At 33.9% G+C, this 25,457-nt stretch overlaps 1 protein-coding gene and 1 long non-coding RNA gene across 2 annotated transcripts in view; one reads left to right on the top strand and one right to left on the bottom strand.

Moving 5' to 3' along the window:
* Positions 1-23,993, top strand: part of LOC308495931 — a 57,833-nt gene extending 33,840 nt beyond the window's left edge. The window contains exons 4-6 of the long non-coding RNA XR_013993079.1: positions 3,535-3,788; positions 6,014-6,120; positions 23,597-23,993. This is a non-coding gene — a long non-coding RNA (uncharacterized lncRNA). The remainder of the gene's footprint in view (positions 1-3,534; positions 3,789-6,013; positions 6,121-23,596) is intronic.
* Positions 1-25,457, bottom strand: part of TRDN (triadin) — a 343,597-nt gene that overhangs the window by 207,625 nt on the left and 110,515 nt on the right. The window contains exons 8-9 of the mRNA XM_081044419.1: positions 16,670-16,846; positions 10,647-10,706 (exon numbers count right to left, since the gene is read on the bottom strand). Of these exons, the coding sequence (XP_080900545.1) occupies positions 10,647-10,706; positions 16,670-16,846 (237 nt within the window). The remainder of the gene's footprint in view (positions 1-10,646; positions 10,707-16,669; positions 16,847-25,457) is intronic.

The following is a 25,457-nucleotide window of genomic DNA, read 5'->3' as shown; positions in this document are numbered from 1 at the left end:
CACCCAAATGAACCATAGAATAGCACTAGGGGAATATATTCACATAATTACTAGAATGCTTTTTAAATCTTCACTCTAGTATGTAAACTGACAGATAAGATTACTATAAGACATGACACATTAATAAACAACACCTAATTACTTTGATAATTCTTTGATTAAGTCTTAATTTTTCTTGCTTCTCATGCAGTAAATCAAATTACTCTGTATTGTTTGTTCCTTTTCAGGCTGCTTTAGAACATGCTTTGAGTAGTCCCAGTAGGTTACCTGAGAAGGAATTTATTCTTGTCTGACAGCAGTGGGTTTCTGCCATTTATAGTGACAAGGCTAGACCAAAACACTTTAATGAAAGCTTCCTCGCAGCAAAGATATCTGGCACCTCTTTGAAAAGGGTAGGAGACAAAATTCTGAGAATGTGAGAAAAGTTAAAACTTAGCTCTTCATTTTGTTCCCTTTAATGGACACAGAAAATAAAGTCATATGAGCATTCTATTATGGGGAGAGGTCTTATATGCTAGCTTTCTCTCTGAAACTAAAGTCCTTTATCACATGCAGGCACTGAGAGAGTGGTAGCGGCATCATAGGAATCACAGCCACTCAGAAGTGCTTGGATATGTTTCTGTGTACATTCCAGCTATTTATAGTGACTAGAATGTTTAATGGATTGATTGAGACAAATATGAAAATCTGATACACTTATCTTTAGCAAGTTCCATAGACTTCAAGTAATCAGAAGGCAACTCCCATGGGGCATGCTAAGCCCAGGAAGTATGCATGCCTGCAATTAAGTGTAGACTCTCTCCTTTTTTCTGTCACTTATGTCTAATTCTGTATGCTGCCTGCAGTTCATAATGCACACAGCAAACCTGGCTTTGTTAATTCTGTGCCTCTGTCTCTAGAGATAGTGCCAATAATTCCTTTAAGAATCTTTACACAGGGCTTATTTGCAATGCTTAGAAACCTGTCAGCTTTTTAAAATAACAAGATTATTCTTAGGAATGAGTAAAGAGGGGTACTCTAGGATGATCATCAATATTTTTTTTCCATTGAGATAAATATTATACATCATGAATTCAATTTAATAAACATATCATGTATCTGGCATGGCGATAGGGATTTAAAGGCAAGTGTTTCTTGAAGGCATATATAAGGAAGAAAAGAAATACTTACTAGGGAGAGAATGATAATTACATATATTTATATGATAATTAAATCAGAAAGATATAGGGAGTGGTGGGTAGAAAACCACAATTTTGCTATATGTGGTCATACCACCACCAGCACCACCATGCACTTAAATAGGGCTTATTATGCCTACCCTAGCCAGGTAATGTTTTAAGTGTAGGTCTGTGTGCATGAATTAATCCATATATTAACCCCATAAAATACTATTATCCCATTTTAAAGAAGTCAGCACTATGCATATTTGCTAACTGCTGTACCTACAGCATCTAACACAGTTCTTAGGACTCATCTAGAAGACGCTTAAACCCAATTTGTTATATGGATTTAATACAGGATTTTTTTCATATGATTTTTAATGTAGCACTATAAATTATGTTATTATTACCCACATTTTTTAGATAGTAGAACCAAGGCTAGAAGATATCAGATGCCATTCCTGGGCAGAATTAGCCTGGTCTGTTACTTGTTGATGTGTTTCTGAAAAAAAGGTTTTCCTGTCCCTAACAAAATTCTACTTGAAACAACTCCTAGGTAAGTGTTCGATTAGTAAAGAAGAGCCAGCACTCAGAGAGCCAAGGATGAATAAATGCACTTTGACCATCTGCTCCTGATTTCTGCAACACTCTTATTAGCAACCTTATTTGACAGAAGAGGAAATGGAGGCTTAAAGAGATTGATGCACTTGGCCAAGTCATGTTCAAGCAAGTGGCAGGGCCTAGAGTTGAGTCCATGCCGTCTGACTCTGGAGTCTGTGTGCCTCACCAGCTGCTCTCATTGCCTGAAATGTCTGTGCATTAGCTGGCTACCCGTAAAGAGTAAAAATAAAACAATGCCAAACAACAACAGATATCAGCCAAAGAAGGAAAGGAAGCTATCGCTCCATTTTAGGTTATAAATGCGTCCGATTTTAGCACTTTCCTTACTACATTGTGTTTTTAGTAAATACTCAACATATGGCACTCTTCTCATTTATGTCTAGACCTCATTGAAGTTTCTACCACATGTATAAATTTGAATTGTCAAAATACTTTGTAGCGTTTTGAGTTGCAGCATTAATTTAAGTCACTGTACAATGTTCCCTTTACCACCTACATGAACAAATTTGCTTGAAATTTGTCCTTCCTTCCTTCTGCACCACGTTTGAGACTCATCAGCTTTAGCAATATTTCACAAATTCTATCCTATTTCCAATCACTTAAGCCCTGTTGCCTGATTACACTCTCTGAAATGCTGGTCTCATATCATTGTTCTATTTAAAATCCTTCAAAGACTCTCTTCCATGCCAAATATCAGCTCTGCTTGATTGACCAAGTGTGTGTAATCTGTCACCACAAACTTATCACTTCTTATTTTCTGATGTTTTCTAATCTCAATTTATCCTCTTGCCAGCTTGCTATCCTCATTGTCGTATAAACACATCAATTTCACATGCACTGTCATGTCATGTCCCAATCATTTTATTTTTCCTTCATATACAAAACAAGCTCTATCTACTCCTTAGCACTTAGGCATATATTAGCCATCTTCCAGGTTCTAGGTGCAGGTTATCTTCCCTGACATTAGGAATCACAAATGTCTTTCCTCTGAAATTTGTAACGTTGTAGTGTCTGTATAATGCAATCTCTCAAGTTCAAACGTTTTCTATTATTTATTCTTTCCTTTTTCTTTTTCAAGTAACCATACACTCACTCCATTTGTTAAAGTTAGGGAGCATCTTTTAGTATTCCTGTATCCTCTGTTGTGCTCAGCCTGGGACTGAAGAACATAAAAAAGGTATTCAGTATTTGTGCACTGACTTATTTCAGTCATCCATCTCCACACTGACCAGTCGCTGAAATGTCACACCTGATTATCTGCCTATTGCAGAGTTTGCTGTGAGAATTAAATGAGTAAAATGTGTGAAAATACCTGGTATTAACCTTGGTATTTAACAGGTGCTTCACAAATAGTGTCTGGATGGAAATCTTCACTTATTTCCCTATGCAATTGATTGTCATGTGTGGCTTTAATAGGTGATGAGTTCAAAGTCCCCTGCTTCTCCAGCCCCACATACTCCAGTGAATTGTGATCTACTCTCTTCCTTTACTCCCGATTTAGGGCATCATTTTGGTTTTTCAGGCCAATAATCTCTGAATAATCTTTTACTTCCCCTTCCTTCGCTATCTGTAATAATAAATTCCATGATTCTACATCTGTGATATCTCTAAAATCATCATAATCCTTTCCATCCCATCTCCTAAGATCAAGCTTTACCTTCTCCTGTCTTTGGACTTATCCTAACTGGTCTTTCCAATTCCATTCTCTCCAAATCATCCTGCACAATGTTTCCAATTTTGTTTCTCTTTCTAGGTTCCCCGATGACAACCAAAATGAACCACCTGCAGTTTCCCATCTACATCTGAGAAGCAGGGAGACTTGATTTGATTCCTGAGGGCTTTAGAATTTGATGGGCCTATGTTTTAATCTGCATTGTGTGTGACCTGGACAACAACACCTAAGCTCTCTGTATCTCAGTTCTTTCTACCACAAGACAAGGATGGTAATACACTCCTCCCAAGGTTTCATAAGGATTAAATAAAATTATTTTAAGATCCCAGCAGAGAGTAAGTATTCAACAAGTGGTAGTTACCAAAGAACATTTTAAGATACTATGATTATGTGCCTTAATTATTATCTCTTCAGCCTTGTATATCTCTATTCTCAATTTCACATAGGCATATCCTATCAATGTCTCAATTTCAATTTTTATTTCTTTCATAAGATCACGTCTCAACTTTCACACTAGAAGCACTATCTTTGTTCAGTAAACTTCCATTGTAAAAGGGAGAGCAGAGAAATATGGAAGGAGGACATTTGCAGATATTATTTTACTTTATCATTTTAAAATCCTTAAGAAATAAATTTTATATAAGAACCAAGACTCCAAATATACCAAAAAAAACACCGGCAAAGTATGCAAACCCTGGCTTGTGTGACCCTCACATTTATGTTCTTGCCATTGGTTTGCAGAGTGCTGTCAGGGTCCAGTGCAGCCAATCCTGGGTTTTGTTTCATTTTTTGAGCAATTGTACCTGTTTGCTGAGAACAGTATGTATTATTTATTTATTTATTTAAGTAAGTCTTCCAAGGAACCAAGAAAAACCTTACTTATTTTTTAAACAGAATAAAACTCATTCTATCTTGTAATTACCATTATAATTACATCATGGCACCATTGCACAATTTTAAAAATTCAGGACATAGTATGGAATATTCATGATCTTATTTTGCCAATATCTTGAACATTTTTTATTTTATCAACTTAGAAATTATTGCATGATTACTCATCAATTATTCCCAACAATGCTAAAAACAGACTAAAATATTCAGAAAATGGAATAATGACGGAATTGCCTAGAAGGATGATACAATTGTAAAATAAATCAGCATTATCCCATCATCACTCAATTTTTTTCTTGTGTTGTCTAAAGTATTGTATCATCATGCAAAAAGGTATAAAAGAAGGCTGAAGACATTTCTATGGTCTACTTCAAAGTCCACTGAACAGTTTAAAATTTAAAATTTTTATTTTCCACCTACAACTGCAAAGAGAAGAAAACTGACAGAGGAAGATATTTCAGTTATTAAAGGAATCAGAAGATTAATGCGAAAAGACAGAGTACTACACTAAACTTTAATGATTAGATGAAATTGAAACTCATTATTCAAGTGAAATCTCAGACTGTAAATCTTCAAATGACAGTGATTTTTTTTTTTTTTTCAAATTCAAGAATCAATGAGTGAACAATACATTTCAAAGGACAAAAAAGGAAATATGGTATTTTTACCCAATTAATCCTTCAAGTGGAAGGATTTTATCATGCAAAATGCTGGGGCAAGAACCTGAACTATCTAATTTTGTTAAAAGGGTATGTTACAGTACTCTTTCATCTTTTTATAAAATATGTGTGCCGAAATTTGTGGTTTTTAAGCACACAAATGCTGAATAAATGTGAAGGCAGGTATCAGAAGGAAATTGATAATATATGAATGAAAACAATCATTGGATTTATTACTCTAATTGTTTACAATGGAATATAATGTTATTAACCAGTTACTTCAATAAATTTAATTTAAAAATGAAAAGCGCACCTAAAAAATAAAAATAGTTTGCAATTATGGAATAAAGATACCAGTACATTGTCTTTTAAAAAATTATAAGACATCAAAGATTTAAAAAATTAAACTGTTGCATTTTAATGATGCAAGTTCCAAAAGCAACAATAACACAGGAGTAATAATAGGCTAGAAGCTATTAAAGATGTGTTTGATATCTGGAAGTAACATCTACACGTGGATACATTACAGGTTTATTCATGATAGTTGAGCAGTTAGTTCCTTTTAGAACCAGAATTGATGCAATGAACATTTAGCTTTGCTATATTAAAATTATTTTCACAATTTCCACTCTCCCTTTGTTCTTACTTCTGTAAACAATTAAAAAAATAATTTAAAATACTTTCTAAAACCATTAAAAGGTCTGGATAGCAAGTGGAGATCATTATTTATTCTTAGTATACTGAGATTAGCATGCCCATTTTCTCAGCCTATGTTGCATACTTACCAAGTTATCCTTAGTTATAAAATTATTTTTGCCATGTCTTATATCTTTTCTATACTGCCAGCTGGCTGAAGGGATTCAACAAATATTGACCAAACATCAAAATTCCCAAAGCTTTTGTTTTGTGAAAATAATTAAATGTTTGGTACTGAAATAAGTATGTTTATATAGAGCAGTATTTTTTGGAGAAGAGTCAACCAAGACTGAATCTAACCTATTCTTCTCCAGTACAGCCAACTGAGCTCTGAAATACATTAGATCAAACCATTAAATAGCAGTGACTATAATGCAATTACATTGGACCTCGTCTCAGCAGGATCAAACCAAAAATGCAGGTAAGTACCACTGAAGTTCAAGAAAAGGATTATTAATAAAATGAGAGTACTAACTTATTCCTTGAGGCTCTTTCTAGCTATGGATTTAAAACCCATAGAATTGGAATATAGATAGCCAAAAAATACCTTATTTTACTCAGAGAAAAATTTGATAGATGAACACCTTCAATTTTGAGAGAATAAAAGACACAGAAAATGGAATAAATTACCTTGATATAAATTCTTGGCTCAAGCAAAATCAGACAGTACCTGAAATTTAAATGATGGGGTAACTTCTAAGGGATAATCTTTAACTTATATTGAATCTTAATCATACAGAGATGAAAAGCAAGAGGAAAAAAAAAGGTGTCAATACTACTAAACTAAATCACAGTAGCCCTGAGCCTTGTACCGAACATTTAAATTGATTTCTTTATCTATAGTGAAAATAAAGACATCTGTGAGTCATGTGATTTCTTATTTATAGAAATGTGTCTCTTGTTTGACTTGGTTGACTGCCCAGCAAAGCATGCAGTTCATTTGGCCCAGGTGGAAGTTGATGAAGAGCAAACACGAAAATGCCTAGCAAGATCATGATTTTTTTTTAAGAGTCTACCTAAAATTAAAAAAAAAAAAACACACAAAAAAATTATTGGTATGATTGTCACTTAAGAAAAATGTGCACAGCTGCAAAGTATTACACAGGAAATTGGGGTTACTGGGAGACTGATAAAGACAAATAAATATAAAATAATTTATCTTGACCATCTGTACTATCAATTTCTAGAAATCGAAAAGAAATTAAAAAAAAAAGTAAAACACTGTAAATTGAGTATCAGTATCGCAACTATGGTAATATCTGTTTTAACCAGTTTTAATACTTCTCTCATAAGATAATGACAACTACACTACTTTAACCCTAAGGAAAAAGTGGGGGTGTCAGCTTCAAAACAGTTGCCATAGGAGGACAGGAGCTCGCGCTCGCGCTCGCGCGCGTCTTCCCCGCCCCCCTTCCTTAAAACAGGTTAGGGGCTATTTAAAACAAACACATCCTGCAATGCCAGAGGGGTAATAGATGGGGGGGAGTGGGGTTGGCACTGTGTGAGGGATATAAATGATAAATGTCTACCTATTACATTGTTTTGTACACCTGAAACTAATTAAAAAATAAATAAATAAAAATAAAAAAAATAAAATAAAACAAACACGTCCTATAACACTGACCATCTACAGAGTCAAAGATCTAACGGTGGGGTTGTTAGGCCACTGAAGGCAGCAGAGAAACTATTTCTGAAGAAGAGAGCTGTTGAGTGCCCATAATACCCTTAAAATTACATATTGTAGATATGTCTATTCCAATTGCCCATAGGGCCAACCTTAGTAGCATACACTTACTTTCTAGGTTTACATAGAAATTTCTTAATTTTTCAACTTAATATACAATGAGTAGTAGGTACAGGAAAATTTTATTAGGTTGGTGCAAAGATAATTGCGGTTTTTGCAATTATTTTTAACCTTTTAAACCGCAATTACTTTTGCACCAACCTATAACAAAATGATCTGATTCTTACAATTTATGCTGGCTTATTAAGATGATCCTTGTGATTGAGGTGGGGGATGTTACTAACCATAGCATAGTGCATACTCTCTATAGGGAATCAGAAAAAGCAATTCAGTCCATCTTCAGTACATAGACAAAATCTTAGCTAAAAAATGTTAATGCTATCTTAGAAGTATTTGACTTAATGAGGTAAAAAGGCAAAACTTGCAACATGTCATGGTGTCAGCACATTTCATTAATAAGGTTTTCAAATTTGAACTGTAACTTGGACTACTTTTGAGGGTGTGATAAGATTATATAAAGGAAATACTTTATCCCGGGGGAAAATCAAATTATAGTTTTAAAAAATCATTACCAATAATTAATAATGAACTCTAGCTAAACAATAACAGGTGTTTTACTAATCCCAAACAGAAACAGATGGAAGCACAAATGTTTTATAAATACTGGATACATGCAGAGCAATAAACTTGGTAGGAATTGTTTTATTCTCTAATTGTCAGTGAGAGTCAAAGTCTTATCACTTGTGTTTTCTCTAAATTAATATGCCCAGATTAAATCTTGTTTCTCATTTCTTATTTTTCAAAATGTAAGCCGTATTTTGTGCTTTCTCACTCTAGCATATGTATTGTCTCGCCAACAAAGACAATGTTATTAACTTTCTTTCTGTACATTTATGAAGTTTCATATGTTTTGCTAAAGGAAACAACAGGCATACCATACAGATTTTCCTTCAGTTTCTTCCTTTCCCCTCCTACCCTTCTCCCAGACAAGAAATATCAATCTACATATTCTTTAATTTCTTATAAATTATAGCAACAAGCTTTCAAAATCATGAATGTAGCTGGATGAAATAAATTAAGAAGGTAATTGGAAAGTTAATAAATAGTAGAGGAAATCTAATACTATATCACTTTGGAATTATTTTCAGGAGTTAGGATATTACATAATGCAATAGATCCAAACTCATGGCTGTTTAGAGAATGTTAACATATGACTTTAGAACATATGACTTTAGAAACATAATGACTTTAGAATCGCCCATATGATTCATCGCAAAATTCCCCTTAACTCCTGCAGAGATGGTTTTACATTTCCTTCTACCTTAATCTATTGTTGACTTTTCAGAAAGCAATAATGGGCATTGTGACTATTAAACTGTTAGCATTCCTTGCTGACTTGGACAATGCATGCTCTCTGTGTCCTATGATTTTCTTAGAAATTATATTCTATGATAAATTAGTAGCTATTTTGAATAATTTAGGTGGCACAGAGAACACATTTTTGTTTTGTTTTTCTGATAATGGAATTTAAAATTTATGCTCACTAATAATATAAATTCATCTTGTATACAAGTAAACAGCTAATTGATCTTATAAAAGCAAACTATGTGTAGAACATAACCCTTAAGCTATCACTGCTGAACGAAAACAGGCAGCAAACCTGTTATTTAAAATTGAATTAATGAATGAATTAATAAATTGAATTAATTTATCATTGAATTATCATTACATGTACATTATGTAATTATCATATAGACTGGGACTTTTCAATGTTGAGAAGTTCCCTCTACATGGTACGCTCACTCAGACAGGCTGGATGAAATGAATGAAGAATAAAGTTATGGTAGCATTTTGTTGTGTATGTACTAGATGCTTTGTCAACAATTTTGCAAGGCTCCGCCCATGATCCCAATTTTAAATGTAAGAACACTGATGATCAGATGGTGTTCAATGGTTTGCTCAAGATCTAATGCTAGAAAAGGAAGGAGTCAAGAATTATATCTGTATTTTTGTCCAAAGCCCTCTCTTTTCATTATATCAAACTGTCTTTCTAAATGTTTTCTTCTAATTTTACTACGATACTCTACATATATGTTAATCATTTTTATTGAGTGAGTCATCATATTTTTAGCATTTTCCCTCTGTTTCTAATTCATTAAGAAAGGAAAAAAGGAAGAAAAAGAAGAATAAGAAAATGAAGAAGAGGAGTAGAAGGGGAAGGAGATCAACTTGAATGAGTTACTAGAATTAACTAACTTTTCCTGAGCGTTTTCATGATCTTCTAATTTTCTAGGACCTAGGTGTCTTATATATTTTAGACATGATATGCTTGTTTGCCAATATATGCATAGATTATAATGATACATTTAAAACATATTTTCATAAAATAATTGGAAAACAACATATAATTTTCTTTAAACAGTCAGCTTCAATTATTCTAATGTAAGTTAGCTCCTTCCTGAACAATACCAATTTTTTAGAAATGTTCCCCCAAACATGAATATTACCACCAGTTTTTAAATCTGTAAAAGGTAAAGTTACAAGCAATCAAGCTACTTATTCTTAATAAAGATGTTAGTAAAGAATCTCCTGTTACACTCTGTGCAATAAATTAAAAATAGGGGAGATGATAAATTCCTTTAAGTAAAAATACTTTCCCATTCTGTTGACTATTACCTCCAAGGATGATTATCTCCATCAATAGTTCTCTGGAGTGACTAATTTAAGTTCATATGTAAGTGAGAAAACCAAACACTTTTGGAAAAAAAAAAAAGAAAGAAAAAAATAGGTTAAATATTTGAAATGTGATCACTTTTAATATGAATTTTGCTTACTACCAAAAAGAATCCAAAAGGATACTTTTATTGTCATAGATCTTTTCTTCTAAGTTTACCAGGAATAAAATAAGATGATTCACCTCTTGATTCCAAGATATTATTAAAGATATTAGTATTTTTTGTATATAAAGATATTAGCACCTTTCTTAGCTTTCAGCTAACTTAATTTGCAAAAGGCCATGCAGTAATAGAAAGTAAAATTAAAGGTCCTAATGCAAGTTATTACTTTTGCTTTTTATTGGTTTTATTCTAGATCTACACATGCATTATGCAATTAAAAAATACAGTTTAGTACATAAAAAAAAGCTGACAATCTTAGAAACAAAGACTATTAAAATAGACAAGTACAAGAATTGTTTGGAATACCTGGTTTTAAATCCCCATGGACAAACATGTCAATCATATATCGACAGAATGCATACTGATCTGACGAGAGTAGAAAGAAAAAGAACAATGAAAAAATGTCATCAATACCTTTTTTCCAGGGAGAACTGGCTTAACGAAACAAAATAGCATAATTCTGTTTTAGTTACCACAATTCTGTGAAGGAATAATTTGCACTCATATACACATACTTGCTGGAAAAAACTTAATAAACATAAGGTTCCATTTATTCCATACAAAAAGAATGACCTTAGAAATTGAAACAGGCTAGTTTAGGGTAATATTATAGTGTTATTTTTAAAAACCAAAAACTTTTCCATCAAATCTATTACAAAAGCCATCATATTAAAGCAATTTTTCTCATTGTTCATACTCCCACTATGAAAGTGAAGTTTTACAAGAGGGGATTGTTTCCAACTTGGAATGTTTTACCAAATATTCACTCCCAGCCCTTCTGCTAACTGTCTAAATGGAGCTGCAGAATGTTTTCTAGAAAAGGCAAGCAGGAGGACTAACCCTTTTGCAATCTGTTAGAGGTCCTGCGCGTGGAAATACTTCTCATTTAGGAGTAAATTAGGAAGAACAGATTTACAGCACCAAATGATATCACTGCTAAGCTAATTGGTTGAGTAATCATTTTTGGAAGAGCATCTTATGATCTTGAATAGTCTGTGGCTTATGAAAAAAGTAAAAAGAAAAAAAACATAGATAGGATTTGAGCATTTGGAGCAGACTTGGTGAAAATGATTTTGGAAGTTTGTTTCTTTTCCCTCAAAATTAAAGACATTGCACTGAACTTTAAATTCTTACATAATTTGAGATTCTGCTGAGGTCACTCCAATCTCAGTTGATGATTCATTCGATAAGTTTTACCATATCTTCTTTAAAGCTTACATATTATGAAATGAGTCTCGTTCAAGATGATTTACATTTAATATGTCTAAATAGGCATCTTATATATCCAACAACTCCAAAGGCAGCTTTAGGACCAAGAAAGTTTATTAAATTTATACAATATGATACACCTTTAAGTGTTCCACATTATATACCTCAAATGTACGAAATAATACAACTTGTTACTATATAGATATATGTACAAGGATTTTTGTAAACCTCATTCTTTTTTAGAATATTACAGTACTTTTAGAGTGATCTATTTTTCTATGAAACTCTGCCAGGGCTTTGAAAAAAATAAATGCAGTTACTGTAGTAGATGTAAAAATATAATCCTTTGTATTAATACCTAAATATGAGTAAGCCAAAACTCATAAAGTTTCAAAAATTTGCATGCATTTTGATTGTCGTATTGGAACACATTATCCCATAGGTGAGTTGGGGAAAGGGAGGGAGGCTAGTTGTCAGATTAGTCCCGGAATCTACTTGCTCCTGGACATACTGACAGTAATAGCGGGAGTTTCTGAACCTAGGACCTAGGAACCTTATGGCACAAGAGTGAAACAAGATGAAGGTAGAGAGTATTTTCTCTTGTCAGGACATAACTGATTTTCTGAGAAAAATTGTAGAATGGGCAATTTGGTTCTAACATAAAGCAAAAGGAAAAAGTATATTTTCCTTAAATAGCAAATTTGAGAAGGGGTAAGTGTGGACTTCCTAAAATTGGCCCCTCCCCTTTGTTTCAGTAGCTTAAGTGACTGCACTCTTTAGATCTGTCCTTCTTACAATTCCAAAGTAGTGCTCAAAGGGCAATTTAACTATTAAAAAGATAAAGGATGGAGAATTTGTTAAAATACAGATTTCTTGGCCCCATCACCCCCAAATTCCTCAGGACCCAAGGAATATGCAATTTTAACAAAGTCTTCAGAAGAGTCTAATTAGACCACACTTCCAGAATCACTGACCTGAAATCCCTCAAAAAGTGTTTTGTTTTTTTTCACAAATGATTCCTGGTGGCACTATATCCTTCAGCAACAGTGATGGAGAATATACGTATGTCAGAAGCTTAGACTACAGGGTGCTTGGACAACCCCCAAAAATTAAATACTGTTCTCTGCCTCAACTAGTGATGGGATGTTTATGTATATAACATGTGGAATAATATATTGAAATAGCTAAAATCTTCACGCTTTTAAGTTTTTTCTTTAACTGAATGTTAACAGTGTAATGAAACTAATCTATATGTTAAATTATTACCAAAACAAAATGCTTATATTTATTATATAATATTTTCTGAATCCAAAAGTCATTCATTTAATTAATGCACATACAGTCCTATGAGTTTCCAATTTAAAAAAGGAAATCCCTTATGAATTCAAAGAATGTTTATTTTTTTTAATCTAGAAAATTATTTGGGTTACAACCTTTAGGAGATTTCTGTTATATTTAAATGATGCTATGATCTTACATTCCAATGGCACCAATATATCAACAGGAAGATGAGAAGAATATTTTTAAAACATTTTACTTCAGAAATTTTCAATATTTTAATTAGGATGCCCATTTCCACCTGTCCTTTGTGTTGAACTTAACAATGTATAAGAATTCTAGGCAGGTATATTTTGGGCAGTCCTCAGTGTATATGTCTAAGAATAGAGCAAAACCAAGCTTTCCTAACTTTGAAAGATTTACTTTATAGACATGATTTTTAAACTTAAATATTGAAATAGAAAAATTTTCCTAGAGAACATCTGCTCTATCATTCTAACTTTAAAGTTAGGTAATTATAATTCACTTAAGGTAATTTCATATTTGGTCACTATTTCTTAGTTTTTTGTTTGTTTGTTGTTTGTTTTTTCCCCAAATGAACATCCTTCTAGGAGTAACACATGCTATCCATTTCTCCTTTCCTTGATTCTCAGGGAACAACGATAGATGTCATTTAGCTGCTGCCTTGTTGGTATTCCCTGTGGAATGGCAGGTAGAGAAAATGCATTCTGGGTGAAGAATGTCAACAGAAAGGAAATTTTTCAAAACTGAAATGAGGACTGGGCACATGTGGTCAGTGCTCTATGGCAGATTCACATTAGCTATATTTTGTCTGCCTGCCACAAATATTTAGATACTTGCTAAAAAGGAAAAGAAGGAAAGAAGGAAGGAAGGAAGGAAGGAAGGAAGGAAGGAAGGAAGGAAGGAAGGAAGGAAGGAAGGAAGGAAGGAAGGAAGGAAGGAAGGAAAGAAGGAAGAGAGAGACTAAGCATAGCATGATTTGCCCCCCCCCCGCCAATCATGGGCAAATTCCCCCAGATTTGCCATAGGCAATCAGAAAATCAGGGAGCAATGCCTTATCATGCTGACCCTTCTTACTCTACTTTAAACAGATTAATATTGGTCCATGAAAATTAGATTATGTGATATATGTTTGTATAAGTTTGTGATAGGCATGTACATACTTATTCATCTTATTTCCAATGCTTTAAATAGAAATATATTGTTTATATACACAATAATAAGAGTAACCACATATGAATATTTTTCCATATATGCTATATAATTAAACAATTGCCAGTAAATGTGTGTGTTCTGTTTAAAAATCTGTTTCCAGTGAGTAAAAGACCTGTGAGTCCTATTTATTTAAAAAGAACAGTTTAAAAATCTATATGAAAAGAATAACTCATATTAATTACATCTAACTTAAACTAAGCAAATAAATATCCCCTGGCCCAAAGTAGAACTAACTCAATAATTTTACTGAATCATCAGTACAAGTCTCCAAATCAAAGCCACCTAACAAATAGATTACTTAAAAAAACACAATTATCTTCGCTTATCATATGTAGCAAAAACCATAATCTGATTAGTTTTTATAAACAAATGCTCTTAAACCCTTGCTTAATTAAAAAAAAAATACTTACGTGTCTGACCAGGAATTAGAGGTAAAGTTTTAATTAGTTACTTAATGACACATTTATTTAATTGGTGGTAGTTGTTTTCAATAGGAAGGCTTACTTTAGCAAAAGCATTTGTTTAGCTGATAAAATCATATTTGTGCTTTTGTTTCTAACTTTAAGTGAAACTTTGAATGTCCTTTTAATAGCTAAATAACTCTTCATGTAGAAATGAAAACAGTAAATTAAAAGTAGAAATGGTAATATAATGCTATCTTTAATACATCTTATTATTGATAGGAAGAATATACAATAGATGTTACCTGGAAAATAATTATTATTTATAAATATTCCAGTGACATATCTTCATCAATAAAACATGACCCCCAAGAAGCGAAAGATATTAAAAATGAACATCAAAAAGTATATTCATGTTTCTAGTTAGTTCTAGCTAGATAAGTATTTTAATACTCTCATATGTAACTGGCATGAATTTCACAATACTGTATTTATGGACAAAAAATAAAAATATACTTGGTATGTTTTAGCTGGCTTCATGTGGTCATCTGTTTTTTTAAAGTGCAATCTAAAATGCAAAGTATTTTAGGATATTGAAAATCATTTTAGATAAACAAATCAGTAAATCAGATTAATTTTCCTTTTCCCTATTACAGTAAAATTATCCATTTAAAATATTTTCTCTTTATTTACTATATGTTTTGTACCTAAAATATTTCATAAACAACATATAGTTTTAAGAGCGGCAATAGTCAATGTTTTTTCATTTTTTTCAAGGCAATATCACCATCTTTAAAATTGGAGAAATATTTTAAGGCTCCAAAATTTAAAATTTTCACATATCTTTAAAAATTACATTGAAATAAATGAAAATTACCTAAATTAAAGAAAAAGTGTGAATAATTAAAAAAAATATTGTTTCATTCTTTTTCCTTTCCTTTCCTCTTTAAAATGTATTTTTAAGAATATACGAATACATATTTTGTATACTTTTTACATTTTTGACATAAATCAAAGTATACAAATATTACTTATAAATTCAGAGGAAAAAGTGATTCAAAGATAAAAACAAGAGTGGATCGCAAAGAAAAATACCATATGATCTCACTTATATATGGAACTGAAAAAGAAGTACCGATGAAAAATGTTCAATCTTGTATCTTAGGGAAAAATTATTTGCAGTTTCACTGTTCAAATAGCTTACTCAGTAATAAAATGGGAAAATATTTTAATGCAAATCTCCTAGAAATTGTTCTTTAATTTTAATCCTCAAATAAAATTATTCAAGACTACCAATGGAAAAAAATATTTATTTTGCAACATCCCTAAGAAGCCTTTATAGAAATAGTTCCTACAGAGTAGACCCCTCATCCTGTATAGGTAGTATCAGGATTGTGTAGCAGCCTGGAGCCAGGAATGTACTTAGGATAGGAAAGATTCAACAAGGGATAAAGATGTGAGACAATAAGGCCCTCAGAAGCCCTCTTAGCACCTTTCCATAAAAAATTTCATGTTTATAATTCACCTCCATTTAAATGCTATTTTCCATAAGTAGGGATGTAAGTTTGACATCACTCTTGTTGAATAAAGATCAGCACAATATATCAGATATGAGCTTTCTAAAGTCATATATTTAGTCGACAGAAGTTGTTAAAGACACTTGAGGTTTCTTTCTCTAAGCATTCCTGCCTTTTAAATTAACTTAATTTAATAATTCAATATACATTCTAAATTTGTGCTCTTGCTGAAGCAATAGGAATACATGGATAGTTTTTATGATATCTATTCTATACGACTTGAATATACACTTCTTAAAAACTCCTTGAATATTGTCATTTCTCTTGGACTGCTGTTTTCCAAAGAGTAGAACACATACAATTTTTGTTCCTCCTCTTAATAGAAATCCCATGTTTTGTATATTCAACATTTATGACCAATCTTTAAATAATCTCAGAGGTTAACTCAAATCCTCTTTTAAAAATACTTCAAAATGCATCTTTAGATATGTGAACACATTTGAGTATTTCTATAAATATATATTTTATTCCCAATTTATTGTATTTCTTTTCAGGTATTTTTACTTATACAAGTCTTTTTCTCCCATTTGATGTCTGATCTCAGTCTTTTTCAGATTTTAATTTCACTGCATCTGTTTCTTGCCCAATATTCTCTTAGAACCTCCAGCCGCCTCGTCTGAGTGTTTACCTTCATGTTTAGAAACAGCTGCGGTCTCTTTCTCATCCTTCTCTTTGGGTTTAGGTGATGTTTTCTGTACTTCTTTTATTTTGGCAGCTGTTTGCTTCACCTTCTCCTGTTTCCCAACTTTCAGTTCCTTTTTAGTCTTTTCTTCGGTCTTTTCCTTAGTCTTAGCTTTTTTCTCTTCTGTAGAGATTTAAGAAAAGTTGAATTATTTTTGTTTATTTACCAACAGGGCATTTCATCTTTCATTAGTTGTTAAGAACAATTTTAAAAGGAATAGAAAAGTGTGTCTCTGAGGTAAATACTTGACACAAATACTATTATCTGATTAATATGTATTTTATGAAATGTCATGTTAGAGTACTAAAAAGAAAAAAAAGGAAAAACAAGTAGCTTACTTACAAGTTGGGCTCTTTCTCAATGTGTACATGAAAACATTAGTTTTTAGGAAGTCAGGACATTAGCATGGCAACAAGGAGGCATTTGAAATATACAGGGAAGATAATCAAAACAGGCTTAAGAGGGAGATCCAAGATGGTGAAATAGATAAACACTGTGTGTACTTCCTTCTATGAACACATTAAAATTCCAAGTAAGTTATAGAAAAATCAACCTGGAGAGCCATCTGAAGTCTAGATGAACAGAAGTTTTATAACTAATGATATAAAAAAGAAGCCATGTTGAGATAGTAGGAGGGGCAGAGACGCAAAACTGGCTGGTCCCAAATCTCTGTGTGGTGGTTGAGAATCAGGAGGGATATCTCAGCTGTGGAGGTTGCCCCAGAAGTAGCAAAGAACCCAGCCCCAAACCAGGCTCCCCAGCCTGGAGTACTGGTGCCGGGAAGAGGAGCCCTCACAACATCAGCCTGTGAAAAACAGTGGGGATTCCAACCGTCCGGGTGGGATGGAAGGCTGAGAGAAACTGAGACATCCATTCAAACAGCATGTGCACAGACTTTCTCACTCCCAGGCACTCACCCTGGGCTCCAGTGGAGGGATGGTGACGGGAAGGGGGGGGGACACGGAGGGGGGTGTTGGAGGTATATGCAGTGGGGGGGGTGCGGGCAGGGGGCAGACTGAGGTGTGTGGCTTTGGGTGAGAACTGGAGGTCAGTTGCATTTTGCCTATGTAAGATCCTGCTCCCATGAAGTTGGGCACCATTTTTCCTTTGTTGAGCCCTCCTCTCATGCCCATGGCCAAATTTAAATCTGAGTTGGTCAGTTGAGCTTTGCTGGGACCCTGCCCCAGCCAAGTTCCCCAATGTCAGAGGCACTTTCTTGATAAGAAGCTAGCCCCACCCACATCACTCTTTTTCTTGGAAAACTATTAGAGTCCATAGGCCCCAGGCAGGCAGTAACTATCCCCAGTGTGCTCCGAGACTTTTGCTAAGTAGCTCCCAGCTCAGCACTGGCAACAAATCAGAGTCTACATTACCTTGATGACCACAACTCTTCCCACTCTAGTGACTCCCTGATACTCTTCCTCACCCAACTCACAGACCCCATGGGCTTTATCAGTAGCTGAACCTTAAGGGAGCTGGCAGGTGGCAGCAGGCCTTGCTGTGTTCTGGCTTTCTGCATAACTACCCCAGGCCAGACACTGGTTGCAGTCATTCTTGGTTGAAAGCATTGTGTATCACATGTGCCTCCAACTTTACCACAGAGAGTGAACAACCACAGATCGCTTTCTAGTTCCTACCAGTAGCCCCAGCCATTCACAGGTAGAGGGTGACTTAGGCCTGCACCGGAGTCCATCCCAAGAAATCTCCAAAACCAACAGAATTGATTTGAAGCTAACCACAGTAGAGCACTGCTCAATTAGCCCCACAAGTAGCACACACACAAAGGGTAGTCACAACAGGCACTAGAGCCCACTGGGGTAAATCCCACTCAGTGAGGTAAGTATACCACACAGCAGATTGTAAGCTATGGATGTCGCAAACCCCACAGCTAGTCAGCCTGAGGCCAATTCCACCAACTGACATAACAATAGTAATGAGGGCTCAACTGTAATAGAAGGGTACACACACCCACACAAGGGACTCTCCTGGAGCACATGGAGCAGATAACCAGGGAGACTGTGCCACAGTCCCACAGGGCACCTATGACAAAAGGCCACCCAGTCAAGACTGGGAGACATAACAGATCTACCTAACATAGAAACAAACACAGAGAGGCAGTCAGAATGAGGAAACAAAGAAAAACACCCCAAATGAACAAACAGGAGAAAACTCCATAAAAAGAAATAAACAAAATGGAGGTAAGCAACCTACCAGAGACAGAGTTCAAAACAATGGTTATAAAGATGCTCAAAGAACTTACTGAGAACTTCAACAGAGAGATAGCAAGCATAAGAAAGGACATAGAAACCATAAAAAAGTAATAGTCAGAAGTGAACAATAACTGAAATGAAGAATAGACTAGAAGGAATCACCAGCAGACTAGATGAAGCAGAGGATCGAATCAGCAATTTGGAAGACAAGGTAGCATAATACACTCAATTGAAACAGCACAAAGAAAAAAAAAGAATCCAAGTGAAAAAAAAAATGAAGACAGCTTAAGAGACCACTGGACAACATTATGTGTAACAACTTTCACACCATACAAAAAGGAGAAGAGAGAAAGCAAGGGATTGAGAACCTATTTGAAGAAATAATGACTGAAAACATTCCTTACCTGGTGAAGGAAACATACATACAAGTCCAGAAAGCAGAGTCGTCACAAACAAGATGAATCCAAGCAGGCCCACACAAAGACAAATGAAAGTAAAATGGCAAAGGTTAAAGACAAACAGAGAATCCTAAAAGCAGCAAGAGAAAGGCAACTAGTAACTTATAAGGGAGTCCCCGTAAGACCATCAGCTGATTTCTCAACAGAAACTTTGCAAACCAGAAGATTGGAACAAAATATTCAATGTGATGAAAAGTAAGAACCTACAACCAAGGGTATTTTATCCACCATTGCTATCATTTAAAATCAAAATACAGATAAACAGCTTCCCAGACAAGAAAAAGCTAAAGGAATTCATCACCACCAAATCAATATTACAAGGAAACTTAGAGGGACTTTTCTAAGACAGGAAGAAAAAGATCAAAATTATGAATAGTAAAATGGCAATAGCTACATATCTATCAACAATTACTTTCAATGTAAATGCATTAAATGCTATTCAAAAGACATAGGGGTGCTGAGTGGTTAAGAAAATAAGATCCTTTCATATGCTGCCTACAAGAGACTCACTTCAGATTGAAAGACACACAAAGATGGAAAGAAAAGGGATGGAAAAAAAATATTTGATGAATATGGAAACAAAAAAACAAAACAGAAAAAGCTGGGTTAACAATACTTACACCATACAAAATAGACTTTAAAACAAAGGTTATAACAAGAGAAAAAGAAGGGTCCAGTAATCCCAGTTCTATTTATCCGAGGAAACCCAAAATGCTACTTCAAGAGGACCTGTGCATCCATATGTTCATTGCAGCATTATTTACAATGGCCAAGACGTAGAGGCAGCCTGGGTGTCCATCGAAAGAAGAATGGATAAAGAGTAGGTGGTACATATATATAATGGAATATTGCTCGGCCATGGAAGGGAATGGGTCCCTGCCATCTGCGGCAGCATGGATGGACCTGGACGGTACTGTGCTGAGTGGAGTGTAAGAAAGAGAAAGATAGATGCAATGCGATGTCACTTATATATGGAATCTAAAGAACAAAATAAATGACGACAACAACAAAACAGAAACAGACTCATAGATACAGAAAACATTTTGATGGTTGCCAGATGGGAGGGGTTTGGGAGTATGCATGAAAAAAGCAGAAGAGATTAAGATGTATCATTTGGTTGTCACAAAGTAGTTATAGGGATGTAGGGTATAGCATAAGGAATACAGTCAGTAATATTGTAATAACTATGTATGGTATCAAATGAGTACTAGAACTGTTGGGGTGATATATGGGAGGGGTGTTGGGGGGCAGGGTGAAAATGTGAAGGCATTAAGAAGTACAAATTGGTAGTTACAAAATAGTCATGGAGATACAAAGTAAAGCATAGGGAATATAGTCAATAATATGGTAATAACTATGTATAGTGCCAGGTGGGTACTAGACTAGTCAGGGGGATCGCTTCTTGAATTATATAAATGTCTAACCACTATGCTACACACCTGAAATTAATATAAAATAATATTGAATGTCAACTGTAATTGAACAAATCTTAAAAGGAGGAACAGTTGAAGGAGGATAACAGGTTCAAATTGCCATGTATAAAAGATATAAGTCATGGGAATGTCATATACAGCACAGGGAATATAGTCAATAATATTGTGATAGGATAGCATGGTGTCAGAGAGTCGCTGATTCATCATAGTGACCATTTCTTTAGGTATATAAATGTTGAATAACTATGGCGTTCCCCAAAACTAATATAATATTGTATATTAGCTACAATTTTAATAAAAATCTTAAGAAAAGTATGCAGGTGATGTATATACAGGCATGTTCAATGAAAGGCCATGCCCAATCCAAAGAGCCCCCCAAAAAGACCTTTTAAAAGGATAGTATTATTTTGTTCCACAACTGAAATACCTTAAAAGTCATTCAAGAATCTGAACCATCAAGAAAGCATTTTTTAAAAAACCTATCAGGATGTAAACGTAAAATTACTTGCATGGATGGTGACTAATAGAAGTAAAATAATAAAATCCATTAAAGGATGACTCAAATACATTCAGTCTCTAATGACTTGACTTTAAAGAGCCAAAAAAAAAAAGAGCAAAAATTGACATATTAGCCCCTGGTAGTCTTAAGTCAGAAATATTAATTCTAGTCACTTTTAAAGCCCTTAAATATATCCTAGTAAACAAAAAGGTCTATAAATTAGACTATATATCTATATCTATATCTATCTATCTATATATATACACATATATATACATATGTATGTATATACACATATAAATATGATATTCATGAATATATATGGATTATAACATATTTGCATATATTGTCTATACAAACATATTTCTAATTAAATTATTTTTAATTATGTGTATTTGGTAGAAAGGAACAAGAAATATGAATTAATCAGTTTGTGAATTTTTTATTTAGAAAAGCTGTAATATAGCACACATCTGAGGAAAACTGTTTGTAGATACTGCCTAATGGGCATTATTCTGTGGGATGACACAGAATCACTAGACACCACAGTACTACAGTGTTGAATTTTCTCATGTTATTATATTTACCAGTGTAATAGCTATTCTTTATTATCACTCATGTTGAAGAATTTGATGAAAATATTACAATCAAATTTCTTAACTGTGGTACACTAAGCAATGGTCTGAGAAGAAGTCAAGATAATATTGTGAAGTCCAGTGAAGAGTAAACAGAAGAACAAAAATGATAATGCCTGGTGTTTGCAAAAGCAGAATTGTCTGCAGTACTTGATTTAATTGAACGGACCAACACCTCCCAAAGCACTGTTGGTCAGAAATTTTCCAGGGAGATGTGAACAGCAGGGGTATATTCCTATGATCAAATAAATTTGGAAACACTAAGTTAAATCAGATTCTTTCATATAGATTTCTCAAAGCTAAAGTGTATTGATAACCTTCAAGGAGGGGAATTATGCTATGCATTGTTTCCAATGTTACTTGACTATAAAACTCTCATATGAAAATTACCCAATCATTCCACAAACTTCTAATGCCTTTGTAGTTTTTTTGACTATCTTCAATTGGGGATTTTCTTCTCATCCCTTTAATACATGCCTAAATCCGCTTTGCTGATTTTTGCTCTTTCCTACTACACACTCATTTCTGTGACTGAAACCATCAGCTCCATGCACGTGACTTTAAATCAATATCATTCTGGAACTGCACACCCAATACGCGTGTTCATTAGTTTCTGTGTGAAGAGAAAGTTCCACTGGGATGGCCAACAGTATCTCAGATATGCACAACTCACATGTTTATCTAACAAACTCTTCCTTAGAGCATAGCATGGCCAGGGCTTGGAACTATTTTCTGGGGAACTAGAGCTCAGTATGATAATATCCCTTACTGAAAAAAGTTTAGTAGAGCATTCTGTCATTCTCTTCTTCTTCCCTGTCTTTGTTACTTTTAATAAACTATGGAAACTGGCTAGTTTTCACAGTGGATCTGAGGTCCTACACATGTGTCAGGATTGACATCAAAAGGCTCATTGTTTCCAGTAGGAAGTCCTGAGGTGGTTCTGAAGCTGCTGACCATGGCTAGGCTGTGCTCGAAACAAAAATAAACATTTTGTGTTCCACGGAAGTTCCTCAGTCATCAAAGTTCTTGAGAGGGAGATTCTACTTTAATGCTACTCATACCTTTCAGATATGATAGGTTATCTTTGTTTCTAACTTAATTGTAACAGTCTACAAAGTATTACTTTTTAATCTTATTCATTTTCCTTCAAATTACCCATTTTACAAAGAGCATTTCCTATGTATTCCCATATTCCCAACAATGTATAGACATATAAAAAATAAAAAACAAAATTATATATGTTTGTGTGTGGGTGTATATACACACACGCATGCATATATATATATATATATATATACACACACATGCACATATAGATGTATATATGTATGTATATACACACATGCATATACACATGCACACACATACTCCCATCATTTGTTTACAGCTATGTCCCCCAGAAGAATAAAAATATGTAAATAAAGTATTTGTGATCTGTGGCAGGCCAGGCTGACTCAACATGGCCCCAATGATCTCTACCTTCTGGTATTTATACAGCCTATATTCAAGGGTGTAATCCTCTTCCCTTGAATATAGGCTGGCCTAAAAATTTACTGCTAACCAATAGTATGTGACTTCCATACTAGCCTACATATGATTATTATTTCTCTCTTGTTAGCTGATTTTCTCTCTTGCTAGGTTTGATAAGTCAACTGTCATATTAGTGAGACTCATGTGGCAAGGAACTGAGGATGGTCTCCAGACAGCAGCCAGAGGAACTGAGGTTCTCATTCAACAGGTCTTGAAGAACTGAATCTTGCCAACGATCAAGCAAATTAACCTGGAAATGATCCTTCCCCAATGAACTGAAAATGATCCTTCTTCAGTTTAGCCTTCAGTTGGGATTGCAGCTCTGTCTAATACATTGATTGCAGTGTTGTGCGGCATTGTAAAGCAGAGGACAGAGCTTAGCCACGCCCAGACTTTTGGCCTGCAGAAACTATGAGATAATATATATGTATAGACTTTAACCTGTAAATTTATGTTAATTTTTTCCACAGCAATCAATAATGAATAAAGTATTAAATATTTGTTGAATAAATAATTTATTTAATTATATTTGGAAGGAATACGTGATTCACACTCAATGCACTTGAAGTTTTGTTTTAGTGCAATTCCATCCTAGTTTTATGATCTGGCCAAATTGTTTTCTCCCTAGAGGTCAGTTTCTTCACCTGTTAAACTAGGATGTTAGGGATGGTCATTTCTAATGTCCGTACTAGCTTTAAGATCTCATGTATACATGTACACATAAATTCATGTGTGTGTATACATATATATATATATATATATATATATATATATATGGGAATTACATAGATTTGTTTTCATTCAAATATGACAAAGATTTGAATGAAATAGTTCATTCTGACGTATTTTAAAGCCAAGAACTAAACAGAATAAAAAACATGTATTTAGTTATAAATTTCATACTGAGACTAAGTTCATGCTACTTTCTAGGAAGCAAAGTCTCAATTTGTAATTCATCCATCTTAACTTCAATAAAATATTTGATTATTTTATTGAAAGAATTAGTAAAAGATATAGCTGCCTTTTGTCAATATCTAATTATTTTACATTGTATAGATAAACAACACGTTGGATTTTGAAAATAGATTCCCATTTTTCTTTAAATAATTAGTCCCCTAAAAATACTGAATTAAGATTTCTAAAATATACTGATCACATAAACCCTATATTTTAAAATATGAGGAGGAAATTTAGTAGTTAAGATTGAACTATCAGTTAGAATCCATATTTTTCTAACAACAAACATTTTGTAGACAAATTTCAAATAGTAAAATCTGATTCATGCAATCCTTCAAAATGCATAACATTACATTGATAGTCTAATTGATTTTTTTGGTGTATTATTAAGACATTTTGGGTCTTCAGTGACCTAAAATATTGAACAAGTTGCATGCACAACCTTTCCTTCTTGACAAAAAAAAGAAAAAGAAAAAGAGAAAAAGAAAGAAAGAAAGAAAGAAAGAAAGAAAGAAGGAAGGAAGGAAGGAAGGAAGGAAGGAAGGAAGGAAGGAAGGAAGGAAGGAAGGAAGGAAGGAAAGAAAGAGAGAGAAAGAGAGAAAGAATGAAAAAGAAATCCTGAATTTGAATCTTTTAAAATCAAACTCAAGATGTAATACTGGTCAAAAACTGTAAACCAGTTATGTTGTAATTATTTTCTATTGCTATAGTAAAAACTTAGTTTCTTAAAACAATAGTCATTTAACGTCTCCTAGTTTCAATGGTTCAAAAGTCTTGGCATGATGTGGCTCGACTGCATTCTCTGGTTAGGCTCCATAAGGCTAACATCAAGTTGTCAACAGGGCTGCATTTCTTACTGGAGATTCCAGGGAAGAGTTGGCCTCCACATTTATTCAATGTGTTGGCAGAATTCTTCTCACGCTTTCCAGGTGTCCCCCTCAGTTTTCAAACTAGCAATGGGGAGTAAGTTCTTCCCACACTTCAAATCTCTCTTCTTCTTTTGCCACATCTC

This window comes from Rhinolophus hipposideros (assembly GCF_964194185.1).
Source record: "Rhinolophus hipposideros genome assembly, chromosome: 3".
In the NCBI taxonomy this organism is placed as follows: Eukaryota; Metazoa; Chordata; class Mammalia; order Chiroptera; family Rhinolophidae; genus Rhinolophus; species Rhinolophus hipposideros.
Note: the sequence above shows the minus strand (reverse complement) of the source record. Positions and strands in the feature narration are given on the sequence as shown.